This window comes from Athene noctua, chromosome 13, assembly GCF_965140245.1.
Source record: "Athene noctua chromosome 13, bAthNoc1.hap1.1, whole genome shotgun sequence".
Classification (NCBI taxonomy): domain Eukaryota; kingdom Metazoa; phylum Chordata; class Aves; order Strigiformes; family Strigidae; genus Athene; species Athene noctua.
Genome location: NC_134049.1, coordinates 3,177,574 through 3,204,005, shown reverse-complemented (window position 1 = coordinate 3,204,005; position 26,432 = coordinate 3,177,574). Strand labels below are relative to the sequence as shown.

Below are 26,432 nucleotides of genomic sequence, written 5' to 3'. Positions count from 1 at the left end.
ATTAGTTGCTTATGGATCCTGCAAGTCATCCTTGTGTTCTGGCAGTTCTGCAACTCCATTTAATTTTCTCTTTGAAGTTATCAGTGACATTAGAAATGGAGGTTGGCAGATACTCCATGTGGGTGGTTTTTACTGCACTTGCTTCATTCAGTGGCTGCTTATAATTCTGTTTATCTAAGACCTCTGTGCTGTTCTCATCCATTACAGTATCTCAGCATCTTATTTTCCATCTTTCCTTTTTGTATGCCTTACCAATTTTCCGTTCTTTTTATCAGGCTGTGCAGACTGTAAGTCTGTTGCCACAAATATTGTGGCCACTGTTGCTCTGGCAGGAGAGACCTGTGGTGGCATGAATGATCTCCCTGAAAATGTCAGCTGAATCCTTAAGAAGGAACTACTGATGTTAAATATTACGACACTTCCCTAATCTTTGCCAATGTAGGGTACTTCTGCAATACCAGCTTGAGGAGTGAAAGGACAAAATGAAAAGAGGATTTAATAGAAATGTGTTCTGTTCAAGTATAAACATGTTAATATATTCAGTATATTAGAAAAGCCTCATAAAAGTAATCAAATGGGGAACTTGTATTTAGATGTATAATGTGAAATATGGAAATATCTTTCCGTCCAGAAAAGTATATTAACCTTTTCTGTTTTGAGAAATTTGGAGACTGTAAATGTGAAAAAGTGAATACTTGTTTTAAAATGAGGGGACACCTTTTCTCAAAGGTGAGGTTATATAATAAATGTACTTCTTGAAGTAAATTTAAGATCTAAAGTAAGTAAACTTTAATATACTGTCAAGAAGTTAGAGACATTCTCAGAATAAATACCTACACTGAGATGACCCCAGAACCAAGAGACAGCACTTGCTCAGAGAACCTTAAGCTGAAGCTGTATGTGTCCCGACAAGGGTCTCTGACAGACTAGATCCTCCCTGTTGTCACAGGACACTTAGGTGTGCTGAGTCACTTGTTGGTGCAGTGCCAAACACAGGCAAAGAGTAGGATGGATATGAATGACAGTAATAAGATTTCACTTAGGAAAGAGGTGTCTACTTCTTGATGATTCTTCAAGAAAAAAAAAAATTCTAGTGTAAACCACTCTTTTAATTCACAACGACCTTTTTACTTAACTTGGTAAAAACTATGCTAAATAGTATAATTAGCCAGGAAAATACTGCTTTGTGACTATAATAAGAAGTGTGGACAGAAGAGAAATTAAAACATTTTAAAAGGAAGCCACTAAATTCTTTTGCTTCACTGAGTCAACAGACATACCCAAGTGTAAAATATTTTCTGGTCTGTGCATTATCAGTGATACACACCCATACAAACGTGCGTGTTTAAGAACAGTAAGCATAAGGACGTTCAAGTTGAGAAGGCTTTTCCTTTTCCTGTATCATTTCTGAGGCACACATCCGTATCTCCAGCTAATAGGATTGCAAGTAGTAATAAATTATGTTTAATTTAGTTTCAAATCTGCAAGTCAAGTTATCAGTATTGCCAGTGAAAAAATAGGGTATCTGAAAGGTTTAAGTCCTCTGTTTGAAGTGGCTTGGTACATGTTTTTACTGTGCTAGATAACAATTTAAATCATGTCTTTTAGTAGGTTTGTATTAGTAGTTATGAGGCAGACTGTTGAAAAGAAGTCTTTCTTTTCTGTTTTAGTTGCTCACCCTTTGAAGTAAACAGTAGGACATCAATTGCTTGTGAATTCTGTATAAATTATTAGACCAAGAGGACCTGCTTTTATTTTCCTGTCTACTTCGGGCATTCACATCCTGGTCTCCATCTTCTTCCTTCCTACTTGCGAACATTTGCTGGCCTGTCCAGCATTCCATGCTGCTGGTGGAGTTTGTTTTGCAACAAATTCCAATATAAAAAGGAGGAAAACAATAAAACGAAAAGACATTCCATTCAATGCTAGAACTTATCTCAGAATCTCATCTTCCTTTGTCTTTCTAGAAATAATCCTATTCCAGTTTAATAATAACTTACTCCTTTCCAGACTGGGTCAATAATTGCATAGCCTACTTGTCAAGGAGCTAGGATATTCTGTTACATAGATAATCTCCCTCTAACAACCTTTTAGAGGTTCGTTGTTTTGTTGTTTTTTTTTTTTTTCCTCCCCTGCTTACACTGTGAATAACTCCAGTATCAGTTCCTCAGAGCTTCCCAGAACAACGGTTGTGGGCTTGAGGACTCAGACAACACTGAGTCACTTTATTTTTGTGAAATAACCTTGGAAATCTTTTAGACATTCTGTGTTTTGTACATAGTTTTCTTTTCTGTGTATGCAATTGTATGATGTAATTCCTGAGGCCTCTCTTACTGCCTTGCTGCTTCTATTGCTGTTCCTTGTTTTTAGCAGTGACTATATTCACAAAGTTAAGCCTTTTTCTTCAGACTTCTACTCTTGCTGCACCTTTCCAGGAGGATCACAAGTAGACATAGAAGGTCATGAGACCTAAATTTTCCATTCTAGTTCCAGCGGTTATCTTGTACCATTATCATAGTGTGCCCACTAAAGGGCTTTGATCCTGTAAATCTATAGAAATACAATTTCTCATACACTTCTCAAAAATAAGACAGGTAGCCTTTAAACTGATCGACTTCAAAGGAGAGAGCTACGACTCAGTAATTTGGAAATTATTGTGAAAGAAGCAGGAGACAAGTTAAAATGACAAAGTGATTTTGTACCAGCTGAAACTGGCTGTTGAGGATTTGCACTCTGCTTAATTCAGCTGCTGTAAAATTTCTGCCTATTGTATTGGAATCGGTGGAAAAGTCACTTTAAGGAAAGAGAGTTACAGCTTTAACAGTTTACTTTAAAAGGCTTACTGATAGATTGTTGCTAGGGAGGGATTTCTGTGCCTGAACGTGGGAGTGCAGTGGAACAGATCATCTGGAGCGATTAAACTTTTTTAGAATATTCTGACACACTCGGACAAGTGAAAGGTTGGCAGACAGATATATATTTATCCTGGCAGTAAAAAGTGCTGCAAGCTATCATTGTTCTGTAATTTAAATTATTTAGACTGTAGCGTGCATTACATAAGAGAAGGCATATCCAAACAAATCTTTTGTTATTTTACACTTATAGTAAAGCGCACTTCTTAAAACACAGAAAAGCCCAGATATTAGATTCTTGTAGAAAAGAATCACTTAATAATCTTTTTTTTTCTTTAAAAAAAAAAAAAAGGCACAACACACATTTTTAAGAAATTCATAGGCAAATTTTATAAGTGCACCTGAATAGTAAACTCTTGGCTGTCTTGCTATAAGAGGCAACAAGAATTGGAGGGATGAAAAAAAAAAAAAAAAAAAACAAACTAGAGTAAGTTTAGCTGTTTTGGTTTGTTTCCCTGTTGCTGTTTGCCATAATGTGTCCTTTGCTACTTTGTTTTCACTTGTTGCTTATATTCTGTGGGTGCTACTGAATTGGCAAGAAATAAACCTGCTACATAGGAACATGGTGTTTCGGTGGGGATTTTCACGGGTCTCTCAAAAACGTGTCACCTTACAAGTATTCAGTTAGGGTTTTTTAATACGTTTTTAATTGTATTTCTTATTAAAAATATTTCAGGCATATGGCTCTGGTTGTGATATTGTTATTCTGGCAAATGACTTTGAGTGTGTGCAAATTATTCCTGGTGCTAAACATGGAAATATCCAGGTCAGTTGTGTGGAGTGCTCCCAACGACAAGGCAGGGTAAGGATTTTAATAAATTTATATAGAATCTTGAAAACATTTGAATACTTTAAATGAAATAATTAAACAACAGAATACGTTAGTGGCATTAATGAGTTAATTTCATGACAAAGATCAGTTTTTACTGAGCTGTAAATTAGAATAACAGCTTTTGTGTTACTCAGAGAACTGTTTCAATGTAGTAGGGGTTTTCTTCAGGGGAGGGGGGGATAGGGGAAGCAGGGGTCACCTTGTAACAAAGGTTTTTATTCCTTTCCAGGACCTGCAATAACAGGTCTCACAAAATGTGGAAATATGTGTTAGTTAAAGTACAGTACCAGAATTGGAATGGTATTATTGGTATTGTCTCCATTATTTTATACTTTCATCTACCTAAAGACGACAAGGATAAATCATTCATGTATACATATATACACACGTGTGTGTGTGTGTGTGTGTCCTGCAAAGTAATGAATTAGAAAGACTTTATTTTTCAGGAAAGCTTAGGCATGTTTAGGATTAGTGTTTAGAAGTAGTACAGTATGAGCTGTTGTAACTGCATGGCCCTTTTACTTTTAATCTCTAAACAATGCTAAAGAGACAGTTTTGATTGCTGAGAAAAAAATATTTTCTATGAGAAAGCCCCTATGGTAGTGCACTGAGCAAATTTTGTTTGTCAGTTGTCACTGCCTACTAATGTTAGCTGGTTAAAACCTGGTTGCAGTATTGAGAAAGCCCCAGTTAGGGTCTGGACAGGTTTAGCTGGTAGCAGTGCCGTCCCAGTAGGACTGGAAGAGAGATTCCAGCTGCACAGGTGGCCCCTGCAAGATCACCATGAGCCCCTGGGTGGTTCTGCATTCAGGACTCCAAACTCAGGGTCTCTTCTGTTCTTTGGGGGTGTGCTGTTGCAACCTTCCATCCCCCACTCCCCTCTTCCTGAAGAGGAACTAAAATGTCGTAATAAATGTTGTAAAACTTTTATATCACTTCTGTATTGAGGAAACCAGATCCTCAATGGGAAGAAGTTAAACCGTTTTTCTTTTAAAATCTTTTAAGGAAGAAAATGGAACTTTAAAGGTAGTCAAACGTACTCATAAGTATATGAGTATTAGAAACATGACCAGATAAATTTCTAAGAAAGACCGTTTTGTGTATGGAGCTTTCTGTGAAATAAGTGGGTGAAAGAAATTGAGGGGTTTAGTGGTGTAAGTACTTCAGTTTTTCTGTTTACCACTTGCCTCCCTTCAAAATGTGTTTAACTCTTCAAAATACAATTACATTTCCTCCTGTTTCTTGTAATTATTATTTAGTGGTACAAAATGGAATCTGGGAACACATGGAGACCCAGACACTAATAATTAATTTATTAGCTGTGAAGTAGACAGAATGTGGGCAGAAGAAGTGAAGGCATCAGCTTTCCCTTATGCATTAACAGTAGTTACCCTAGAAGAATATATTAGATCTGATTGACAGTGTTTATCCCACTGAACAAGATGTCTTCCCTACTTAGACTTAAAGTCTTAAAGATGGGCTTGTTCAGAAGTATTTCTCAACTTCTTTAAGAAAGTATACCTGTAACACAGTTAATGACATTTGGATTGATTTCACTTTTCTTGAGCAATGGCATGTAGAACGTATGGGAAATTCTTTAGCTATTTTGGAATACTAAGGAGTGGTTACACTTATCTCCTAATCTTACATTTTGAGTCTTCAATTTATTTGTTTTTTTCCAGATTGCAGCATCGTATGGAAATGCTGTTTGCATTTTTGAACCTCTCGGTATAAATTCTCATAAAAGAAATTGCGTAAGTATGTATTTCATGTTTGTAATTCGGTTTAGGCTCTTAGAAGAGGCAAAAGTTTGTCTGTCAATGATTGTTATTATGCTGTATTGGCACACAAAAGACTAATAGATGAACATTTTCCACCATCCGTAATAAAAATGGATGGGTAGCATCTTCAACTGCGTAAATCGAACTGGGGACTGCACTCCTCCTAAGTTCACAACAACATCTTGTTCTTGAATCTCATACTGGAATGACATGGTGACAAGTTGGTGTTTCTTTACCTTGAAGGGGTCGTCAGATCTGTGGTATAAAAATATGGCTTAGACTTGTATATATGTATCCAGGCTTGTTTTAACAGCACAGCCGTGGCTGAGCACTAAAGCCTGATGAAGTATGTTCTCAAGCAGGTTTCACAATCTTTGTTGAATCTATACTGCCATCTCTTATGTTGTTATAAATATATGACCTAACTAGTTTAAAATAATCTACAGATATATTTGTATGTGTGACAGGTCCAGATCTGGTTTGTAGGGCACTCTGATGCATTTAATTTTTATAAAACAATGAAAGAAATTATTAAAACTAGATTCAGCAATCTAGCACTGGGTCCTGAATGTTTTTGCAACAGGCTTAATAGCAATTTTACAGAGAAATAAAGAATACCAGTACCTTTGTATTTTGCTGTTGATGTGAGAATTAATCCCTTACTGTTTTTAAACTACAGCAACTCAAGTGTCAGTGGCTTAAAACTGGGCAATTCTTCCTCAGTTCTATGACTTACAACCTGGCATGGGATCCTCAAGGTAATGTGAAGTATTTGTTCAACATTTGTAGTTAGCACAACTCAAACACAAATTATTTTTGTTGTAACAAAACGAGAGCATGAATATGGAAATTTTATATTATCTGTTCTCAGGCAGCTTTGCATAAAATGTGAGGCCACAGTTAGCATTTGTGAAGGTGCTGTGCCAAGTGTTTGAGTCTCTTATACAACATCTTAGTTTGGGACCCACAGTGTTAAGTTGCTAACTGACTTAAATTACCACTAATCATTTAAATAGGATTTTATCACAGTTGAAGTCAGCAATGTACCCGGACACAGATATATATAAGGTGTCTAACAGTGTGTATTTATTTGAGATGTGAGTGGCTATTCAGCATCTGCAACATTCATTATTAAATACAATTTATCCGTTGAAGTCACCAAAAAACCCTTGATGTCTTTTCTTAAAAGGTATTATAAATTCAAGATTATTAAAACAGCAGGATAATATGATTGAATATCCTGTCCTTAAAAATGAACTTTATAAAGTTGAGTTTTCAACCCGTTTTGAATAATTCTCAACAAAATGTGATGACAGGCTTAATCTTTTCATATACATGCATCATCTTGGTTTCACAGCTTTGTATTACTCACTTTCAGGTAGCAGGCTGCTGACAGCAACTGACTTTTTGCAATTGTGGGCCCCTCCATCTAGTGACATTCTAGAAGAAGACGAAGATGATGATCCTGACAATCGGATCAAAGATGATAAAGTCCTCCCAGTTCTAAATGACTGGAAATGTGTCTGGCAGTGCAAGTGAGTTGAGATAATTTTTATTTTAAGACAGATTGCAATGCCACCTCATAGATCAACCCTATCTTCTCTCCAAAACCATATTTTAAAATGTGCTTTTAAATCAGCTTAAAATACTATAAATTCACACAATGTAAGTTGCTCCAAATAAAAATTCCTCGCTTTCCAAATGACCTGTCACCAGTTAACCCAGTCAAAGGCTTACCCAAACTGTAACACTAGCAATGTGTAAAAATTGTTCCTGTTTCCTCATCTTTGAAAGTTTTGAGATAATTGATGAGACTGAACAGAGGAGCAGTAGCTGGCAGTTAGGCTACACTAATAAAGTTGAGAGCTGCTTCCTGAATCTTAGGAAGAGCGTCCTGAAACTCTTTCTACCCAGTTCTATTTGAGATCCAGGTTACAGAAGTGCTTTGTGATCAGCCATTTCCATATATATGCAGACTTGGGATGCAGCTGCTTCAAAAAAGTCAAGAGAAAACAGGTTCATAGGCAGCTTTTGTGCCACAAAGCACTGTATAGGCTGTTTTCCTCTTTCAGACAGCTGACCCATAAGCTGTAGTGACAGACAAATAGTATCACAAATTATCTAAAAGATCCTCACTTTAGTTTCTTCCTACTATTTGTCTGGGTGTCACTGGGAGTAGAGGAGCAGGGGGACAAACTTCACTTCTGTGATCTCTCTGGATCTAGCCTAGGCTTGCTGACTTAAAACAATTTATTTTGTGGGCAAATACTATTATATTTAATTTAAATAACAAACATTAGTACTTAATCAACTGAATACATGTGAAATAATACTATAGAATAAATAGACTTTACTTACAACTTACAGTTTTATTTCATGTTCTTTAGGACTGCAGTATCAGTGCATTTGATGGCATGGTCTCCTGATGGTGAATATTTTGCAACAGCTGGGAAGGTAAGGACAAAAAAACCCCAGTTAAATAAGTGTTTGCAATATTTTGCATTTGCTTGGCAAAAGTAAATAAGTAATATAGAATAGTTCTGGACCATACGCTATGTTGTAGTACAAGCTAAGTTAAATTATCATCTCATGTATAGTGCTTTTCATGTAATTCCATGATTTTCAGCAACAAGAAATTGGATTTAGCTGTGTACTCTTACTGAATACTTGAGAGTCAACCTGGAAATCCAATGACCATGATACAGACTTGTCTATACCTATTTTAGATAAACTAGACTTAGATGAACTTTCAGGTACGCATAATCATGTTTTTTCTACTTTGGTGGAAATAATGAGGATAAATATTGGATCCTTATGATAGAACACATACACATTTAAACTGGTATAATATGCAAACCTCAGCAGATAAATTAGAAAGGATTTTCTATTTAGTGAATTCTGGGTTCAGTTATCAGTACTTAAGGTCTATTTCAGTTTGGCATTTTTTTTGTCAAATTGCTATTCAAGCTAAGTTTTCAGTTAATAATTCTCTTTATTAAAGTCACCCTCTCATTTGAGTGATTCCCTTTGGTTTTCAGGTCTGGATGGGTAAGCATTTATTGCTTGCACTAAATGTTGGTTGAACAATAGAACTTTAGGAACTTCGGGAATTTTAGGAACCTTTGTTTTCATGTGCTTACCAAAGAGGACAACTGAATGCATTGTTTTATGACTAAAAATGTACTTTTATCACCTTAACAAATACTGCATTTAGAATCACTGTGGTTAGAAAATGATCAAAATATTTGCTTCATTCCATACTTCTGTTTCCCATTAATATACTTTTATATGGCAAAGAATTTGGCAAAATAGGTGAGGCAGATAGTTCCAGAAGTCATTTCCTGTCTGTAGGACAGCTCTATATTAGTTGTTTCATGAGGTACACAGCTTTGATCATAATTCTTAACAGGGCTGCCTGTCAGACTTCCTTCTTGCAGAATCTGTGGTCAGATACTGTACTTTTCGATGCTTGTCAGGAAATACTATCTTTTATCTACACTCTCAGAGGTTTGTAATTTACTCATTTATTTACTTTATTCTGTATCTCCACTCCAGCAGCCAGTCCTGAAATCCAGGGATGTGGCATCCAGCTGTGTACAGTGTACTGTTGCCATACTAGTGACGTCCTTAGCTCGCAGCAGTATAGTCATACTCCAGTCTCACTTACCAGCATTTGTAGTATTGCTGTGTCAGAATTTCAGGTTTGTTTCAATTAATTATGTCAGTGGTGCCCAGCCATTCAAACCACAAAGGTAGTATAGGCTGTGCTGGTGGAGGGGAAGGTTGTGATATGCATCTGCTCCTCTGCTGTGTGCCTGTGCTCAAGTACAGTGCTTTCAAGGCAAGTCAGGCCTCCTGTGCATGGGAACAAAGGGGACTTAGAGCATGAATTGTCTCAGTGGAGAAACTGACTGTTAATGAGCTTAATATGGTAGTGTGAGTGGCAGCCTGGTTCTGGCCTCTCTCTCTTTGCAGGGAAACGGACATGGGATTTGAGCACGCATATGGGCTATGCATAGAAACCAAGTGAAAAGTAGGGGGTCAGCTGGACTGGAACAAAAAATTCCTTATGGGAGCGAAGTGTTGCCAGCAGAATATTTCTTCACTCCTCTAACTCATTCCAGGATGACCATCAATGAAATAAGTGGTCTCAGAAATGGGTTGTCTGTAAACTGCAAATAGTTCTGGGCCACAGATCAATCAAGTTTTTCACAAAAGATAGCAGAACAGCAGTTTCCTTATTACTTGGGATTTTCTTTTTGTGACATTTGTAATTATAGCTAGCTAACACCATGGTTTTGTATTGCTTTACCTAGGATGACTGCCTCTTAAAGGTTTGGTACCCTATGGCTGGTTGGAAGTCATCTCTTCTGCCCCAAGAGAATGAAGAAAAGAAAAAATGCTCAGGGGTTGTCCACTTCTCATTTGTTTACTTGGCACATCCTCGAGCAGTGACAGGATTTTCATGGCGTAACATTAGCAAGTACATGCCCAGGTTTGAAAGATTCCTTTTTCAAAAAAATCAAGCAAGCCTTTGACCAAGTATTTTTTAATACTGCTTAAAGTTTGGCCATCAAGAACATGATCAGATTTCTCTACTTATTCTTTCAAGAAACAAAACATATCAGCATTTTCCTATAAGCTTCTGTATTACCTAGCACAATAGTGATAGTCATGTTAACAGGTGAGATTTATTCTGAAATATGGTCTAAACTTCAGTGCCTTCTCAGGTTATGCCAGAAAACATGGATGTAAGGCTTTGTTTTTGCCAGATGGTGCTATGACATTGGAAATATTTGTTTACATGATTGGCATTTAGTATACTATTTTCTGTGCATTGTTATATAGACTGTGTTTAATTAGTTCTTCAATTTATGTATTCTTCAGTACGTAGTCCAGCCAGTCAGATAGTTTAGGCAATTTCATAACTGCAGTATTACAATAACTGTTGCATTTATCAAATACTAACTATTCCATGTTCACACGCACTTTTACCAATACTCTGTGGGTTTATCACCACGCCAACAATCACTACTGATACAAAACCTTTAGTTAGGGGAGAGGCAGAAATTTGGATGAAACAATAACTACTAAATACTTTTATACTCCCTTAATTTCTGCTGTGTCCGTATAGCTAATCTAATTACAACGAGTAGTAACCCTGATATGTCTGTCGTTAGGGGCTTGGTCTGTAATGTGTTACTCACATCGTGTCTCGATGGCGTCTGCCGGCTGTGGGCAGAGACGTTGTTACCAGAAGACACTCTTCTGGGTGAGCAGATCTGTGAAACCAGCACTTCCAGCATTAGCAGCACCATCTCCCAGTCCGGAAAGCAGAAGGACAAAATACAGCACGCGCTAGAGGTACAAGTAAATACTTACTTTGTCAATTTTTTTATTTCAGAATTCTTGAAACTTTAAATATTTACAGGATGTATAACTCTTAAGAATGTGTATTATCTAGTTCTTATAAGCATAACAGAATAGTCTGAATTATTTCATATCAGTTTTTGAACTCTGTTACTAAACAGGGAAGAATTCAGAGACTTTGCAACTCTGCATCCAAGCTCCATGTTCTTAAAACTCAATCTGTTTTTTTTTCTGTAGCTAACTGATAGTGATGTGAAGAGACAATGTTTAATAGGGAACAGTAAGCGATGGTGTCATTCTGATTGGTCTGAAAGGCTGTCATTCTAGAAGCAGTGGAAGCAGTAAATAAACTTTTAATTTTTAGTTACCTGATTTGATAACTGCATTTCCAAAAGAGGGTATTATGGGGCTCAATTTCAGTGGCAGTCATATCAAGTCTGTTAAGTTTACAGAAAGCCTATCACTATTAAAACAGGAAAATGAAACAAAAAACCCAACCACCCCACTACTCATTTGTAGACTATTACAATCAGACCAAGTTTTTACTTTTTGCATATCATGACCATGAAAAACGCAGAGACTAAAACCAAGTATGCTTTGGGCTGTTGAATCGGTTGTGCTCTCCATGTGCTCTCAGCAATTTTCAGTTACACAAAAATAATTATAAAATTATGTTGCAAAGGTTACTGCTTTTAGATTGTTGTAATCTTGTTCATGGATGTTACACAAAACAGTGTGTATTTTCATGTGGTTGCTGGAGCAGATATTAAAGGAACTTTCAGAAGACTGTTAGAAGAGCTTTGCCTCTGGCCAGAACTGATGTACATAAGTGTTACTAATCTCTGTTGAAATCTGTTTAAAATAATCCTTTGGAAATTAGTCTTTACTTCTCCGGTAGAAGGAGGTTAAAAAGCTTTAGGCTTTATGTAAGTGTGAATTTTTACCTTACAGTTTTTTAGTATTTCTTGATTTATTTTTTCATAACTACACCAGACAATTCACCATTTGAAAAACATGAGAAAAGGACAAAGGAGATCTTCAGTTCTTGTTACCCACACAGATGTACTGCCAGATCAACAGGGTACTCATGAAGTTCAGCGTCACATTTCACATCACGCAAACGCACTTGGGCACTTCCACATAGCAGCAAGCATCAACCCTAATACAGGTGAAATACAACCATTTCTTAAATGTTTATAATATATTTGTATAAATAATATATTTGTATAAATGAAATAAATAAAAGGGGCTGAGATGCACATTCTTTGCTTTGCCTTATTGAATACAGGGAATTTGTAGGAGGACTGTTATTTCACAAGTCTGTTACTTGGCGTAGAATTTTGTAAGACAAATGAGGCTGAATTTATTCTGAATACCTTCAGCACTCTTAAAAGCCAATTAAATTCATCTTTGCACATCAGAAAGCAAAAGAAACCTTAATTTCAAGTCTGCTTAGCATTTGATTGTTGGGTTTTGGGAGGCAATGGTATATGATGAATAGAGTATTTGCATTCTACAGAACATATAGTGAATGGAAAAAAAAGCTGTACCAGATTTTTTGGGGCAGGAAACCAGCTGCTTTTTATAGAATAATGCAGAATATTTTAAACAAGGAAAAGATTAAAGCACAATCATGTGCCTTACGTAAAATCCCTACGTGAAATGACAGTACTGCAACATATGAAACTGAGCAGTTGGAACTGTTGAGTATTGTTTACCGTTCACATAAGAACCAATCTTCATGTAAATTTACTGGTGTTAAAATGTCTTTATACTTTTTTTATTACAATTGCATGTAGAAACTTGATTGCATCTTACCTTTCCTAATCTTACAGGCACAAATTATGTTCTACCTAAAATAAGTTAATTGTCTTTTAATTAAGAAATCTCTGTATAAATGTGTGTGTATTTATATATAAAAATAAAGATGAGCAGTTTAATGTATAGCTTTTTTATTTGTTTAAAAATATCCACAGATATTCCATCAGTCTTGGCTGGAACAGCTTTTAATGTAGATGAAGGAAATGGAGGCTTCGTTGTTCACTGGTTGAATAATAAAGAATTTAATTTTACATCCTCTATTGAAGTATTTATGCAGCATCTCAGAAAAATTTCTGAACAGCAACTAGAACAAGATTTTGATGTTGAGGTCGAAGAGGAAGAAGAAATGGAAGAAAAAGAAAGAGGTTTACATATGAAATTAGATCATGGTTAGTAATATTGAGATATGTAGCACAAGAATTATTTTGAAGCACATTAATGCAATAATTAATGGAATTATTTAGCACAAGAATTATATCACTAATCTAAAATAAATAGACATTTACAGCTGAAATTTGGGCTGCTGTAATTGTAGGCATGAAAAATTAAATTATGTACTGTGTTGGAACGCAGTAGTGATACATACAGTGAAAAAGAAAGGTAGTTTTTGTCTTTCATTTCCATTTTGGATATATTCCACTGAGCTATGGAATTATGACTAAGACCTGCTCTCTATTTACCTTACAATCTGATTGACAGTAATGACATACCAGTTTATGGCAAGCTTTAAGAAGGGTTGGACATAGATCCATTTTAATGCAACTGCACTGTTTCCAGTACTGGCCAGATTTACATCTTAAAACATTCAATCACCCAAAGATCTCAACTGCTTATCAGTGATCACATACCATAAATTTCATTATTACCTTGTAAATACAAAAAAACCCTACATTAATTTGAAAGCAGCATTCATATAAAATGTGTGGGTTTATATAGTTGACCAGAATAATCTTAAGCAGGGCCTGACTCTTAAGTATCTGAACTTTTATGGTTATATTTATTATTACTTGTACAGTTAGAAGCAATAATCAAAGGCCAGGGCCTCATATTTTTGTACAGACAGACCAAAGAAAGATGCTTCTACCCTCAATGAGCATGAATGTTCTTATCAGTACTATTAGCAGATTAAAAAATATTGTGTCATTTTGAATAGAAACTGATAGGGAAATCTTTGCTACGGATAAAATGGCACGTTTCTTTTCTGTTGCAGACTTGTCTATAGATAGAGAATCAGAGACAGGAACCGGTACAGGCTCTTCAGAACATGAAGATGGAGAAAGAGAGGGAAGCCCTAAAACATCTCTACTAACAGGCCCACGCATGCCTCTTCCAACAGTTTTATTAGATCGGAAAATTGAGTTGCTCCTAACGGAATGGAACAGAAATCCAGATATGCTTTTTACTATCCATCCCGTTGATGGTACCTTTTTGGTGTGGCACGTGAAATATTTAGATGAATACACTCCAGGCATCTTTCGACAAGTTCAGGTATTGCATATTTGGAATTGTTTTATTATTTATGATCTTAATCAACAATCATTAGTCCTTTCTTTTATATCTGAACATCAATATGAGTTTAATTTTAAGTACTTTGTGAAACAGCTAACATTTATTCAGACTTAAGCTGGGTTATTATGTTCTAATTTTCCTTTTTTTTTTTTTTTTTTTTTAGGTTTCATTTTCTTCTAGGATTCCTGTTGCATTTCCATCAGGAGATGCTAGTTCCCTCAGCAAAAATATTATGATGTATGCTTGCCCTATCTTTGTAAAAGATGATAGCAATGCTGTACATCAGAAGACAATGGACTTTCCAGATAATACTCTAGCAAATAAAGGACCAAGCTTTGCTCAGGACAGTGCAAATGTGAATATAATTTCTCCCGTAGTAATGATGATTTCCAAACATATAGATGGCTCTCTAAATCAGTGGGCAGTTACTTTTGCTGATAAATCAGCTTTCACTACTGTGCTAACTGTATCACATAAATTTAGGTACTGCGGTCACCGTTTTCATCTCAATGATCTAGCTTGCCATTCTGTTTTGCCACTGCTGCTAACCTCTTCGCATCATAATGCTCTGTTAACTCCTGAATCAGACACTTCCTGGGACTCTGACAGGATAAACAGAATAATGGATCCAATTAAACATGTGAAAGGTTCTTCTAGGCAGCAACTTAAAAATGCAGCAACCCGTACATTCCATGACCCAAATGCAATCTATAGTGAGCTGATTCTGTGGCGTGTAGACCCTATAGGACCTTTATCATACACGGGAGGAGTATCTGAATTGGCTCGAATTAACTCTCTTCACACCTCTGCTTTCTCTAACGTAGCCTGGCTTCCAACACTTATTCCCAGCTATTGCCTTGGTGAGTATACTTAGCATGCTTCCATATAGAGTTGACATTGTGAGTCGTAGAATTAATTTTTTTAAATAAATTGCTCTTGTATTTGGAATATATTCACATTAACTTTTCAGTAATTTCCTTGTATTACGGAAATTAAGCATTTTTCTTTCTTTTGAGGCTAAGCATTTAATCTGGTCTGAGCGTGTCTGTTACTGTGGATCTGCTGATGTTCAGGAACTCCTTTGTGCGAGTAAACAATCATCACACTCACAAAGAACAAGGCAATCCCTTTCCTCAGTGCTTTAGGCAGCTTCACTGAGTGTTCTCAGCATTGACATGGTGTTAATAATGCAGATGTTCTGGTGACTTGGGCAGCCGGGTTGTTGGCCACATACAGCTGCAGGAGGCAGTGGGTTGAACCACTGTAGTATTTAGACCACTTGAACATCTGAATTATTAGGGAAGATTTTTCAGCCAAAATTTACAGTATCAAAATCTTTTAATGTGCTGGCTAAGAACTCTGCTTAGAAGATCTTGAAACAATACTGAAATTCTTCAGACCATCGGTGGTTTACAAACACCCCATTAGAAGACAGAATATTTTAGAAAAAACAGACTACATTGACTTTACAGAACTGCAAACAATATTTTTTCAGAGCTCAGGCAGTACAACATCTGATGTGTAATGCCCCAGGACAATTCTTCAGTTTTTGTATTTAATTTTCGGGCTTTCTACTGCAGGTAGGAAAATTGTCTCTACAAATGTTACTCTATTCAGCCACTCAGATACTTATTTTTGAATTATCATAAAGATGCTCTTGTACTAGATGGCATATTTGTATACAGTACTAAAAATGTCATTTGTGCTGTGGATGTAACATTAAATTTTACACTAATAATGCTAGGTTATTTTATTATGCTGAGGCCAACCTGACCTTCACAAAGATTAAATGGGTGTCAAAGATGTTGTACAACCTCAAAAATCCTAAATAAGCTTAATAAATGTATAACATATCTTTGATTTAAAATAAAATAAATCCATTTTCTCCGCTCACAGAGTAACTTTCTGTGCTGTCTGAATTCCAGTCTTCTAAACACAAATAAATAGCTTCCACACTCATAATGTAAGAGGAAAGCGTATTTCAGGATAGAAAACCTTGTGTCAAGCCTGTTCTATATACTGTAGAGAAGCAAAAAAAGGCAGTTACATTTTTTTCATATATTATTCACTACTGCAGATATATTTCTCCCTTTGCTTTTATATCTGCACTTTTAACTGGAGGGTAGAAGGGAATATTCTTAGAGGTTAATTTTATCTAAAGAGACTAGAGACAGTAAACAAGGAAAAAAAGCTATAGCTACTTCAGCTTTGCTGAAGAGTTTACCTTAGAATCCTACTCTAAATCATCTCTGACAACCTAGGGAAGCTAGACTTAGCCCTTCCAAGCACCTCCTTAGAGGTGACAGTGAAGAAAACATAACCATTTTAAGGAATGGCAGCGATCCCTTAGGTGTCCTACATACTGGTTTTTGTGTGTGTGAACAAAGTTTGTAAACTTTGATGAATTCTGCTTAGATTATTCAACTTCTGTGAGGGGTTTCAGTGGCATAAATGAGCAGAAAGGGAGTTACTTTGACATTCAGATAATAGTGGTTTAATGCACACAATTGCTTAGGTTTTCTGCTTCAGTCGTTTATGAAAGTAATATTGGAAACACATTCAGATATCATGGATTGTAATAGACTACCTGAGGCCATTTGACTACCTTTTTTTTTCTTTAATGATGAAATTTTTGTGTTTTCTATTAGGTACATACTGCAACTCTGCTAGTGCTTGCTTTGTTGCATCTGATGGCAAAAATCTGAGACTCTATCAAGCCGTTGTAGATGCACGAAAACTCCTAGATGAATTATCCGACCCTGAATCATCTGTAAGTTTTATGTAGCAGTGGTTTGAAAGTATTGAAATAAAACTAATTAAGGTAACTTTTTTTTTTCCTCCAGTGGTTTGTCTTCAATTAATTCTGTATAACTATTCTGTGTATAGGATCTTACACCTTGCATAAGTACGTGTTCTGCAGCTGTCTGTAAACATTAGCATACAGAAGTGCAGCTATTACTACTAGAAGTGGCTGGACAGAAACAAAATTTCCCCACCTGTAGTAGGTGAGGAAGGGAAAAATAGGATTTCTTAGTCTTCTTAAAAGAGGGGAGTCAAGAGTAAGTGGAAAGATGAAGACAAAAGAGCAACTTGGGTGTATCCACCTAAGTTACATCTATATGTAAAGAAGGGCAGAGATGGTAGGAAGGAATCATCAGATTATTGATTAGGGTAATAGTAGCTCTTATTTCTTCTGTAATAAGCAATTTTTTCATCCTTCTTCATTTTCATTTCTGTGACTAAGCAAAGTAAAGCCTGATCTTGCACTGTTACTGTATAAAGCAGCACATCTTTCCTTCCCCCCCCCCCCCCCCCCCCCCATTCTTCTGTTATAAGCTATCCTGCAAAACAGACCCTGTCAATATTCGGATCAGTCTGAGGAATCTCTTCTAGGAGCAATGACTGTGAATATTCCAGCAAAAATCAACAGAGCCTTCAGTTTATGTATCAGCTCTACTGGTTTATTTTTTACACGTTGTGACAAAACCTGAAGCTTTAAACAAAACTGAAGCACTAGAATCAAGTTTGTCATGACACAGATACTAAGTTGTGTTATGAAAGGATAAATCTTTAAATAAACATTTAGTTTCCATAAAAACTGGTGGGCTATCCCCATGAATAGCTGCACACTCACAACAGTGCAAATGTCTTGATAAACACATTATCTGTAAGTGCCAAAATGCTAACAGGAAGAAGTCTGTTACAGTTTATGCTAACAAAGAAAATTAAAGCATCAGTTTATTGTAAATGGCTGCAATTTCCTTCTGTCTGAAGGAGAAATATAATAACTCTTCTCATTTTGCTCTGTTTCAGAAACTTATTGGGGAAGTGTTTAACATTGTGAGCCAACAATCTACTGCTCGACCAGGATGCATTATTGAACTCGATGCAATAACTAACAAAGTAAATAAAGTTAACTCTTTAAGGGTATCACATAAAGATGTTTAATAGCTTTGTCTGTTAATGAACCTGATCTGTTAAAAAGAGGTAAAAGACATGACATTTATCTATAGTGATAAAGATTGCATTGAATTTTTGTGAATGTTAAGAAACCTTGAATGATTTAGTGAGACAGCTTTTAGCTGCTAGGAGCTCAAAGACCATTGTTAGAGTGTAACAGTATTTTATAAGCATAAATCTTGATGAAAACAAAACTTAATGAAAGACTGGTTTATAAACCCATCGTAATTTAAAGAAAAAAATAACAATTCCCTCCACACCCAAACAAACAAAAAGGTGAACAACATTTAAAAAAATCCCAAACCTAAAAACTAAACCTAACCATTCTGAAATGTAGGAATCATAGCCATGTATGACTTCATTTTTTTTTGTCTGTCTTGTAAGACAAATTTTTATCTGTAATTAATACAGCTATACATTTCAAACAATGAGGAAGTAGTATTATTATATTTTGTTCTTACATTCATTTTGATCATACATGTTCCAGTGCTGTTTTCTGTTAGGAAGCAGCCTGTGAAAACAGTGTTAATTAGACATCTGGATGTTTTTGACATATATAAAGAAGTAGTTCTCTATTTGCCAATATATTTTCATGTCTTTTAAGTACTAATCACATAGGATCTTCAATTTTAAGTTTGGATTTACAAAACATTTTTTCTAGAATTTTTATAGATGAGTACTCTTGTTTCTCTGGGAAACGAGGGTGTTTTGCAGCATGAAAACTTTGCCATCGCTGTCTTTGGGGGACATATTTTTCCCTGCCTGTAGGAAAGGATTTCACTGCCAGCAGCCTCCTTTGTAGAGAGGTGGAGGTACAAAGATATCTGTTGCTGTCTGGAAGGACAGATGTTTAGATATCCCGGAGAAGGAAAATCTGCAATTGATTCCCTTTTCTAGATTTCCCAAGCAGTTCACTGCAGATATATCTTCCCACTCAAGAGGGATAAAAGTCTTAAGAATTTTTGCCACTGTCATTTATTCAACACCTAAAGTAATAAAAACCAATCAGATAATAATTCGTCTGTCAATAACTGCAGCAAAAATGTTATTACAGGATTTGTCTAACATGGTAGATCTCGGGGGGTTATTTGAATGTATGAGCAATAGGTTCTAGAATATGCTCTTCTTAATGTAAGAGGAAAATGTTTGGTTTTTCTGATGCATTAAATAATTTTCAACATTATAAAAGAAAGCGATTTTCATTGGTGGCTAGATTGCACAAAAGAAATAATTGCATTAGTACAAAAATTTGCTATACTGTTCTGGAAGTCTAACTATTGCTTAATGTTTCAGTGTGGCTCAAACACACAACTGCTTCATGTCTTTCAAGAAGACTTCATTTTGGGATACAAACCACATAAGGAAGATGTGGAAGGGAAGGAAACAGAGATATTTTTCCAGCCGTCACAAGGTATAGCATAAAAGTAACTACTATGGATGAAGTAGGTACCAAAAATGTTTCTAAAAAATACTAAAACCTAGATAGCATGTGCTAGTTTCCTTTTTAATGAGAATCTGTAGAATTCTGTAAAGTGGCTGTTTCATGTTGCCCATACAAATTGTTGTTTACAATTGGTATGGTAACTGTATTAAATAAAGGCATTCTAATTTGCTTAGAGTGAAAGATTTTAACTTGTATCACAGAGCTGATTTTTAAAAATGCTATATATTATATATAAAAATGTGTACAAAATAGAACAGAAGTGTGTTTTCTGCATCAACAAGTAGTTCCAGGTGATAAGGTAAATATATCTGACCTCCATGTTAATACAGTAGAAAGTAGCTGGGGAATTAGGTATTAGACTTAAAACTTGAAAAGGAAAAGGAAGAAAGCAGGCGGGTGGGAAAGAGCCTTTACAATTTGGCAAAATAATTCAAACTGACCGGGAAGGGAAATAGATCTAATAAACTAGATTTGCCACTAATACTCAGGTTGTCTGTAAGCCAGCCTGTCTCTTCATTTTTGTAATTCTTCTGTAGCCATGAGGAAACAAAATGTTAATTAAAAAATGTTATTAAAGGTGCTGTTTGAATATTTTGTTTCATAAGCAAGCAGTTTCTTTCAAAGAAGAAAACAAGGGGTTTTTTTTAGCATCTATAATTTTTAGAGAGTCTTCTGTAATTGAAAATTATGTTGAACATAAATTTCATAATAGTGATAATATGTTTAAATTACAGGGTATCGTCCACCACCTTTCTCAGAAAAGTTCTACCTAGTAGTAATTGAAAAAGATAGTGATGGCTGCTCTGTTCTTCAGATGTGGCATCTTCATCTCAAATCTGTGCAAGCCTGTTTAGGTGAGTGAGTATCTGTAATCTTAGAGGCAGACATTGCTTTCATATTATTTTAAATAAAACTTAAAGCTCGGTGGTTTATTTTAAAACACATTCTATCACCTTTGTCAAGCTGAAGCCTCAAAGCCAGGAATCTTTGGATTATCAATGCAATAAAAGCAGTAAGATTCCTTACAAACATTGGTTGTGTTCTGTACCAACAGCAATATAAAAATTTGTTGATAGGGTAATGTACTTAAGCACCAGATTCTTTATTTTAAACTATCAGTATTTCAGAATGTTATGGGTATCTTAAAATGAATAGTCACAGCATGCAGTAAAACTAACGCCTGCACACATCGCATAATTATTTTCTGTGTAAGTTAGGCACTGCTAAAAAAACCCTTGTTGTGTGGTTTTTTGTACAGCAAAACCAACTGAAGCTCCTTCTTCAGAGAATAAGCTTAGTGTACCTGAGCAGAAGACTCTGGATTCTTCTCCGGATATATCACCTGGCATGAGTCCCATTCCACGATCTTCATCAATTGCTAATCTTCAGACTGCTAGTAAACTCATTCTGAGCTCCAGACTCGTGTATAGCCAACCTCTGGATCTTCCTGTTGGTGTAGAAGTAATAAGAGCAACTCCTTCTGCAGGTAAATTTAATATATTTTTCTGTTTAGTTGGTCCACTAATTTACCTTCTAGTTTATAGGATTGTATCTCCTCAGCCTATCCCATTCTGATGTACTGATACAGGGAACATGGCACTAAAAAGGCACTCTCAAATCATTGTGTCCGTGTCATGTTACCCTTTCGTAAGTGTATCGGGTCCCCACAGGAAAGCTCTTGAAACTTACTGCTCTAATAGTTGGAAACTTAACTTCTAGCCTTAATTTATTAATGAGCAGTTTATACCTGCTTGTTCATCTGCCAGCAATCATGTGTTGGCTATATAGTGCTTTTTTTTACCTGGTGCACTTACACCTCCTAATTCTTGTCTATCTTTCTGTGTCTGTCTTGTCTTTTTGTTTTTTCCCTTCCCTTCCCTCTTAGGTTTCATTTTGTTAAGGAACCCAATTTTAACTTCCTTAGTCTCATCTGACTAATGTTTTGTATTCCTCTCATCATTCTATAAACCCTTCTCTGAATAAGTTCAGTTCCAGCTTATCTTCTTCGAATAGTGACAAGAAATGCAGATGATGAGTAATGTTCAAGCTGCAAGACTGCTATCAGTCTTAACACATTTCCCCTTACCCAACTCCAAATTAGAAAAATAATACCAGGTTGTAAAGTTCCCTATCAGTAGTTAGACAGTGGTATGTCTGCCTTATTCATGTAGGCATTCTACTTTATATTACTGTAAATAAATATGTTTGTTCTAACTTCAGGTCACCTGAGTTCTTCATCAATATACCCAGTCTGCCTTGCACCGTATCTGATAGTGACATCATGCTCAGACAACAGAGTGCGGTTCTGGAGATGTACCGTAGAGACAAACCTAAACAGCAAAAATGAAGAAAGGGAAACGTATCATTGGAGAAAATGGCCTTTAATGAACGATGAAGGAGAAGACAACAGCAGTACCGTGAGCATAGTGGGAAGGCCAGTTGCCGTGAGCTGTTCTTACACGGGACGTCTTGCAGTAGCATACAAACAACCCGTACAGCATAATGGTTTCATTTCCAAAGAATTTTCCATGCATGTTTGTATACTTGAATGTGAGTCTACAGGAGGATCAGAATGGGTTTTGGAACAGACAATTCATCTGGATGACTTAGTTAAGGTTGGAAGTGTACTTGACTCAAGGGTCAGTGTAGATAGTAATTTATTTGTTTACAGTAAATCAGATGCATTTTTGAATAAAGACAAATACCTGGTGCCCAGTATCAAGCATTTGGTGCATTTGGACTGGGTATCAAAAGAGGATGGTTCACATATATTGACAGTTGGAGTTGGTGCCAACATCTTCATGTACGGAAGACTTTCGGGAATTGTAACAGATCAAACGAGCAGCAAAGAGGGTGTAGCTGTCATTACTTTACCACTAGGTGGTAGCATAAAACAAGGTATCAAGTCAAAGTGGGTGTTGCTTAGATCAATTGATTTGGTATCATCTGTAGATGGCACTCCTTCACTGCCTGTTTCTCTGTCCTGGGTGAGAGATGGTATACTGGTAGTGGGAATGGACTGTGAAATGCATGTTTATGCCCAGTGGAAACACGCTGTCAAGTTTGGTGATGGAGAAAGTGAAGTTTTTACTACCGAAGACTCAACAACACAAGATCCACTCAAAACAAGCTTGATAGCAAAGAAGACCAGTGTAATTGATGGGGCAGGTATTGTAGATGATGTTTTTGGCACTCCAACTGTAATTCAGGATGGGGGCCTTTTCGAAGCTGCTCATGTTCTTTCACCTACTCTACCCCAGTATCATCCGACCCAGTTATTAGAACTTATGGATTTGGGGAAAGTTCGCCGAGCCAAAGCCATTCTATCGCATTTAGTTAAATGTATTGCAGGAGAAGTTGCAATAGTTAAAGATACAGAAGCTGGAGAAGGAACTGGTCCTAAACGCCATCTTTCTCGCACCATTAGTGTAAGTGGTAGTACTGCAAAGGATACCATCACAGCTGGAAAAGATGGTACTCGAGACTATACAGAGATAGACTCCATTCCACCACTGCCGCTGTACGCGCTGCTTGCTGCGGATCAAGATGCCACTTATGTTTCTGAAGAAACGTCTAAAATACCTCAGGGCTCTGAAGATCATGCTAAGAGAAAAACAGAGGATCAATACTCTGATCTATTCCAGATTCAGCCTGTTACAACTGAAGACTTTATTGATTTTGAGCCTGAAAAGAGGGAGAGTAAATCCAAAGTTATTAATTTGTCACAGTACGGTCCAACTTACTTTGGCCGAGAACATGCCAGTGTCCTTTCAAGCCACCTGATGCACTCGAGTCTGCCAGGCCTCACTCGACTGGAGCAGATGTTCCTTGTAGCTTTGGCAGACACCGTGGCCACGACAAGCACTGAACTAGATGAGAACAGAGATAAGAATTATTCAGGTTAGTGTCTGACATATTACTGGATTAACATTCTTGTTCTAAGCAAAGGTAAACTTAGTCCTTGGGTATTTGGGGATAACAAAGCTAAAAGCTACCATCAGTTACTCAGAGTAGATACAGTAAGAAAGAGAAACACTTAAATATCAGTCTCTAGTTGTATTTCATATATAATAAATAACTTGTAAGTTCAGGTTCTCAGCAAGTTCAGAAACATATAACTTACCATATGCAGTGTATGAGGAAATGTATATATACCTCCTGTGGTCACCTGTATGTTCAAAAGTGAGTATTTCATATTTCACAGGAAGAGATACCTTAGATGAATGTGGCTTACGATATTTGTTGGCTATGCGCTTGCACACCTGCCTCCTGACATCACTCCCACCTCTGTATCGAGTTCAGCTGCTTCACCAAGGTAATTCTTAAAGAGAAGTATTGATTTAATTTGATCCACTTGAGCTGACAGGATTTTGATTTAAATATTACAATATTTTGATTATCTGCATATTAATTTTAGATTATACGTATTTCATGAAGGCTTTTATCTTGCGGAGGCTTAGTATAGGCTTAGTATAGGCTTCCCTACCTATACTAAGCAAAAAGTATAGCTTGAACAGAAGGTAGCTCCTGCCCCATTCAGTTTGAGGCAGGAATAAGTTCCCCAACCAGGTAACATACAGATTGTATATGTATTTCATTGGCTTTGCTGGAGGAATTAAGATACTGCTTTATATGAGCATGGCTTTTTCTTACCTTAAAGATGACTTTGTTCTGTCCTCACAGCAGGTTTTTTCCCCTTGCTTAATCTGAGTAAATGCTGTTGTGAAATGCAAGAAAGTTAGTTAACCACCTAAACAGCAGACAGAAAGGTTTCTGGCCCAGAATGGGTCTGTCTCTGATAACAGAACATTTTTCCTTCAGTCTTTCACCATGTAACTCCAGTACATATATGAATGGGGTACTGGAACATGATGCAAGAAGCACTGAGGAGAGGACATCCCTAGCAAGCAAAAAGATATTTCAGCTGTTCCTTTAGCAGCTCTACTTCCTTTTGAGGGAAACAGTCTCTCAGATCTACCTAACTCTTGGGTTGGACATCCCATTTTGCAACTTTGACATACTCCATTTGCTTATTAACAAGTCTCACTCTTCTGAATTTTATTATGTTACTGTTTAGGCCTATCTACTTGCCATTTTGCATGGGCTTTTCATTCTGAGGCTGAGGAGGAGTTGATCAATATGATTCCTGCTATCCAGAAGGGAGACCCACAGTGGTCTGAATTAAGAGCTATGGGTATTGGTTGGTGGGTCAGGAATATCAACACACTCCGAAGGTGCATTGAGAAGGTACTTTTGATTGCTTACAAGTTGTAGCTCTAACAGATACACACAGTGACTTGTATATAGCAGATTCCTTTGTACTCAGGCCCAGCCAGAGGACTGTGTAACTAGTTTTTTCTGTGCCAACTCATGTTGGCAGTCCTGGCTTACAAATTTTGTTATTCAGTAGTATGGTATAATACAATTGATCTAGGGAAAATCTATTTCTGAAGCACCTAATTTCTCCCCCCTGCCATTTTTACAGTTACAGATTAATTACATTTTTTTCAGAATCATCTTGTTTTCAGATATATGAGACAGTAGATACCTGTACATTGAACAGGGAATTATGCTTTGAGTTCAGTGGCTTTTATTTAACAAATATATGTCAAAATACTAGTAAAAACTATATAAAGGTCTTTTGCAAATTCTGTATGTTTTATAATGGAGTACTATAGAACTAAATGCAGTATCTAATACAATATCTAATCAAGCTAAATGCTGTAGAAATAAATTCACGTTTTACTCTTCTGTAGAGTCACAAAAATTACTATTTTATAGAAATACGCACCTATATTATGTAAAACCAGAATAACACCAAATCTCATTTGCGTGCAGAGTTTTCTTAGGGGAGGTCTAATAATGGATAAAATGCAATATGTTTTTAGATAATCTCTAAAACTGGCTCTTGTCGCTACCAATAAGATTTAAATTCTTGCTTTAACAAGAATTTCAGCTTTCATGTAACTTGAAGTTTGATGGATTTGAATAATTACCAGCTTTTGCTTTGAATTACAATAAATAGAGCAATCTCTGAAGTGTCTGTGGAACAGAAGTACTTATTAGTTTACTAAATTTCCAAGTCATCTCTTCTAAACACATGTTTAAAAAAGTTACAGGACACTCAAAACATCCAGGAGCAAAACTTAATTATCCTAGTACTCCAATTCCAATGCAATTATATCTCTGAATCCTATACAGAAACCAAAGCGTTCATTAAATAAATACTTTTATTACCTTAACTATATGTAAATAATGGATTGCAAGAGGAATTTCACATAATAGTATGGGTTACCGTATCACTTTCAAAGAAAATATTTTTAATTGCATATTTGTAATGTCCCTTTGTGGTTGAGAGGGGTTGATATCTGCAGTAGTGCTGTTTTGCTTAAGAACATTTACAGTGTAATGAGAGCTGTCACCTACGGATAAAACATTCTGACAAAAACTACTGTTGCTTTGTAGAAATAATACAGCCACTTGGACCATCCTCCCTGACAGAGAATGTACGTTATTTAGCTAAAAGCAGCTAAATTATATTTTCAGTAATAATAGTAGGTTTTGTTTACTACAGGTTGCAAAAGCTTCATTCCAGAGGAACAATGATGCCTTAGATGCTGCACTTTTTTACCTTGCTATGAAGAAAAAAGCAGTGGTGTGGGGTCTGTTTAGGTGAGTTTTGCTAACTCTGAGTTTGATTAAATCTTAATTGAACTGGGAATGCAAAGCAGAACTCATTCAAGATTAGAATTTAATTTAAAATCATGTTGTTCGTGTGAATGTATGCCAAGGTTATATAATAA

General features: G+C 36.3%; 1 protein-coding gene across 10 annotated transcripts in view; it reads left to right on the top strand.

Moving 5' to 3' along the window:
• The window catches only part of DMXL2 (Dmx like 2), a 54,866-nt gene that overhangs the window by 5,518 nt on the left and 22,916 nt on the right, over window positions 1-26,432 (top strand). For 8 of the 10 annotated variants that reach the window (XM_074917061.1, XM_074917060.1, XM_074917057.1 and 5 more), the window contains exons 2-21: window positions 3,589-3,714; window positions 5,427-5,498; window positions 6,205-6,283; window positions 6,904-7,060; window positions 7,913-7,979; window positions 9,842-10,020; window positions 10,706-10,889; window positions 11,889-12,063; window positions 12,872-13,105; window positions 13,927-14,204; window positions 14,389-15,085; window positions 16,874-16,995; window positions 18,039-18,128; window positions 19,479-19,596; window positions 20,364-20,483; window positions 20,888-21,115; window positions 21,850-23,529; window positions 23,834-23,944; window positions 24,707-24,876; window positions 26,204-26,301. In XM_074917061.1, the coding sequence (XP_074773162.1) occupies window positions 3,589-3,714; window positions 5,427-5,498; window positions 6,205-6,283; window positions 6,904-7,060; window positions 7,913-7,979; window positions 9,842-10,020; window positions 10,706-10,889; window positions 11,889-12,063; window positions 12,872-13,105; window positions 13,927-14,204; window positions 14,389-15,085; window positions 16,874-16,995; window positions 18,039-18,128; window positions 19,479-19,596; window positions 20,364-20,483; window positions 20,888-21,115; window positions 21,850-23,529; window positions 23,834-23,944; window positions 24,707-24,876; window positions 26,204-26,301 (4,985 nt within the window). The remainder of the gene's footprint in view (window positions 1-3,588; window positions 3,715-5,426; window positions 5,499-6,204; window positions 6,284-6,903; window positions 7,061-7,912; window positions 7,980-9,841; window positions 10,021-10,705; window positions 10,890-11,888; window positions 12,064-12,871; window positions 13,106-13,926; window positions 14,205-14,388; window positions 15,086-16,873; window positions 16,996-18,038; window positions 18,129-19,478; window positions 19,597-20,363; window positions 20,484-20,887; window positions 21,116-21,849; window positions 23,530-23,833; window positions 23,945-24,706; window positions 24,877-26,203; window positions 26,302-26,432) is intronic. The other 2 variants (XM_074917062.1, XM_074917063.1) reach the window with 2 other exon arrangements.